This window comes from Acyrthosiphon pisum, chromosome X (assembly GCF_005508785.2).
Source record: "Acyrthosiphon pisum isolate AL4f chromosome X, pea_aphid_22Mar2018_4r6ur, whole genome shotgun sequence".
Classification (NCBI taxonomy): Eukaryota; Metazoa; Arthropoda; class Insecta; order Hemiptera; family Aphididae; genus Acyrthosiphon; species Acyrthosiphon pisum.
The window spans coordinates 25,457,864-25,462,420 of record NC_042493.1 but is presented as its reverse complement, the minus strand read 5'-3'; the positions used below and the strand labels follow the sequence as shown (position 1 = coordinate 25,462,420).

General features: G+C 26.6%; 1 protein-coding gene across 1 annotated transcript; it reads right to left on the bottom strand.

Annotated features, from left to right (window-relative positions):
* Nucleotides 1–1,034: 1,034 nt before the first annotated feature.
* Nucleotides 1,035–4,253, bottom strand: LOC100166588 (uncharacterized protein; the record flags this gene model as incomplete). Its single annotated transcript, NM_001246134.1, is given in 3 exon segments — nt 1,035–1,667; nt 1,772–2,108; nt 4,100–4,253. Coding segments are annotated over 3 exon segments (648 nt in total). The 3' UTR covers nt 1,035–1,445.
* Between the last annotated feature and the right edge of the window lie 304 nt (nt 4,254–4,557).

Below are 4,557 nucleotides of genomic sequence, written 5' to 3'. Positions count from 1 at the left end.
ACGGTTGAAGCGTTCGAAAGCAACCTTTTTCCGTCCAGCGGGCGGAAAAGAGGAAATCCCCAAAAGGGCCAGCCGCCGAGCGCGTATCCCCTGCACAACCAGAAACTAAAATGTATACCTATACCACGGTCCTTGCAAAACATAAACTTTTGGTTACATCTTAAATTCATAGTATAACCTCCTTGCATGACGCATAAACATTTAAACATATTTTGTAGAATAGTCTATAATTGTTGCATAGATCCCTGCATAACTTTTTCCATGAACGCAGGGGCGTGACAAAAAATAGTATGTGTGGCTCGCGCGGGAAGGCCATTTCAGTCTTGGGCGAAATCGGCACACGACGCCCGCGACTGAAATGGCTTACTTCCCGCCCTTGTCATACAATATACATGTACTATATAAAACTTATATTTTTAATATTTTGTTCTATATTTTGTTTAACATAAAGTACTTAAATGTGGACAAAATACGTGTATGCTTAGTAACTGTAGTAGGTACTGATAGAATAATAAAATTATTGACAAGAATACCTAATATGTACATTATGCTTATATTATATAATTTGTATACAACTCATATTTTTAATACTTTCTATTTTTTATACATATGTATATCATAAAGAATATTTAAATAATTATTAAACTTTTTGTTTTACCGAAAGGAGAAGCGTACGATTTTGATCAATAACGATTATTATACCCTTCGATTGATTGTTTGAGTACTAAATTTAACTTGAATTACAATTTCTAAATCAATTAAAACCTCAACAAATATTTCTGTGGGTGGTTTTTGTTCGGTTATACAAATTAAAAAAATGTCATGTGTGAGGTTAGCAGTACAAAGTTAAATGTGAAATAAATATATAGGGGGGGGGGGGGGGTAAAATAAATGCCAATTATATCCAACAAGTCTATATAAATATTGCTGAAGGTTTTTCGAATGGTTTCAATAAAAATATAATGCTATAATATGTGAAATTAGTAGTAGGTACCAAATTTAAGGCTGGATAGTTAAAAAGTGGCTCCAACAAATTTCAACAATATCCATTAAGTTTATTAAGACAGTAAGTTCTTTATATTATTAATACGTTTTGAAAAGTTCTGCTAACAATAATATTATGCCACCTCTCAACAATTGTTTCAAACCAAAACTCATGAAAATACAAAATAAATAGCAATACAATATTATATATTATGAATAGGTTCCTAATATTACATTACAATATTTAGTTTTAAGAAATTGAGTTAATTAGATAGTTGAGTTCAACTTAAGTATAAGCAATATAATATACAATATGCACTGTAATAATAATAATAATAATAATAATAAAAAAAAATAATCGTCCACTTATAGATAATAATTTAGATAATGTCTAATGACTAATAAGTTTAATGGTTGACAGAAATTCATATTGTATAATTATAATCGATGACATAAGTTGTTTAGTTTGTATCTCCGTAGGACTCTGCCCAAATTTGATCTACCACTAATGACGATAATCCTGATTGTTTAAAATTTTCATAAACGCCTCCAGCGACTTGAATACCAAAGTTGGTAATATTTTTCACATTTAGTGCAGGTCCATCTATTATTTCTTTACCCCTATAATAGGGATGGAATTGTGAAATTGGCATTTTCACTGTGGTATCTGAATCAGTGTTTACCTGTTAAAATCATTGTAAAAAAGATATTAAGCATATTATAGTTGTAAAATATATTATATAAGTACCTATTAAAGTTACATTTGTGTGTAATTATAGGCAGGTACCTTAAATTTTTGTTCGTAAGTTGGGTTTGGCTCGTCATTTAAATTATTATGCCTTAAAATAATCTTGTATGTAGTGGCATTTCCCGTGGTTTTGCATACAAATGATATATATTCATATCCTTCAAGGTTTAATTGTGTTAATGTACGGACGCCACTGAAACATGCACCATTTGGCAGTGGATTTAGCAATGTGAACAAGATTGCAGACTGATTAGTTTGAGTTTTATATAAATCAAATGTCGCTTTTGACTTTCCTGCTGATCTCACAGTGTCAGATTGCTCTGTCCAGTTATTTAAATCGGCCGCATTTCGAAAATCAAATAACAACAAACTTGATCTAAATATTAAAAAAAAAAAAAATGAAAGTATTAAGCTGTTATTAAATTATTGATTTTTGTTTAAAATGGTAATATAAAATGTAATGGCTGAAATCGCTGTAATGGCTGAACGAGTAAAAATGGTGTATAAATTATTCATCAAATAATATGAGGCAGGTATATTATATTATTATAATATGTCTACCTCATATCTATTTTTGAATATTTTAAGTATTTCTTTATGAATTTATAATATACCCACGATACACTAATTATTTTTCTATTTTTAAACATAACCAAATATTTTATTATGTATTAATATAAAAAAAACAAATATGAAGTTGTCTTCGAAATATTGTTTAAGTACTTGAAATTTTTTTATATTATTCATAACCTCTATAGTCTATAAATCGACTTAAACGAAATATAATTATTTTTCATACTGTGGTTGTTTTTGAACTATGTTCTAACGATTATTTTGTCGAAAACATTTTTTTATTTAATTAAGTACAATATAAAAAAATTTGAAAAAGGTAATCTTAATTATTATTTTCTATTGTTACATAAATTATATTTTTGAAGTTCTTTTCATTTTTTGAATGAGCACAATATTTTCCAAGGAATTCAGATGTATTCAAATCGAATTTTATAACTATAATTAAATAATAGGTTTAAAGTTATGACGAGTGAAGGGGTGTGTCACTATACTGTCATATTGTCATAGTTAGGGGTAAGTACTATGCAAAATGTTTGGTTTACTCTGTCAATCAAACTTTAAACAAGTATGAACCTATCACGGAAAAAACAATTGCTATAATATTATAGTTAAACAAATTATTGTAAATATACCTATCTATTTAATAGGTAAAATAACCAAAATTATTTACTTATTATGACTATATAAATATAGTTATTAGTTATGGTAATTTTTACTATATTTTAATGTTTGAATTAACGAAAAAATATAGTTGAAATATCATATTTCAGTTCGAATAACTGTAATAATTAATAACTTGACTATGATATTTTAGTAAATCTGATTAATCTTAAAGCTAGCCCTATAGCAATTATAACGTACAGTCAATCCTACTATTTTTATAGTACAAACAACTGTTTGGTTTTTCCGTGTACATATATGAACAAATTAATTACATGTTTAAAATTTGAGTCTGTGGATTCAAATTCTCCGGAAAATATTCTGCTTTGGAATAGAAAATTAAAATGTTAAGTTGTTACCTATAAAAAAAGTAACACTTACAAATATTAAAAGATATAACATTGTTCAGAATTATTACGTTATTTATATTTTTTATTTAGCGTTATCAACAATTTCAACTTAGCTTTGCTTTTGTGTTTGATATTATGATTGTTATAAATTATTATATATTATGATTTATAACAGCTGTTATAACATTACTCTATTGCTCCATTTAACAAGATTAAACAAGATTATGACTTATTGTATCGTTAAATTGACTATGTATAAGTACGTTATTTTATTATAACGAATAAAAAACGTATATACTGTACGATTTTTGTATTTGTAAACATTTAACCTCATTATAGGTGGGTACTAATTACTAACAATCACTGCCTTCATTTGATATTATTGATGACCACTATTCCTTAAATATTTAATTATCGCAAAAATTGGTTACAGTGTAATTTTTTTAGTGCACTTATCAGAATTTCAGAATGATCGAAAATATAATATTAAACATCACATCTCCAGCTGTAGGAATAATACATAGGTAAGAATATTAAAATAAAGTTTTTATACACAATACTATTATATTAGTACCTATTGATAGTAAATTTAAGCTATTACATTATAATATTTTAGTTCTCATGGTATGGCGTATAACCTTTGATTAAATAATACTATTGTAATTATTTATAATCAATGGTATAGGTAATTGCCGCATAGTAGTGCGTGTGACGTAATATAGGGCATGTTTTAACCACCCCACCGTTTTATAATTGTATTTGTTATTTATTGATATATACTTACACCGTGGGATTTTGGGCCATAATTGCCGAACGAGAAATTTGTACTGCACCAATCGAAAATAAAATTAACACCTTCAATTTCATCAACATATTACATATATCATATATTCAACAGATTGATTTCTTTTGTGAATTGAACAACTATAAAAGTAATCCTGAAACCAAATATTAATAATAATTAAAAATAATTAATAAAATATGTACAAATACAGCTGATTATAATATTATTTTATAATGTATATCAACGAACTAATGACCATTTTTAATTAAAGATAAATAATGATATAATATGATTAGGTATACCATATCATGACCTATATTTAATATGATCACATATTATACATATTATATATTATGTATAATCCACTTAATGAAATTGCTCATAATGTTTCAATAAACAATATTTTTCGACCTTTTCGTAAAGTGGATAAAATTAATTAATGTAATCTCTTATATTTT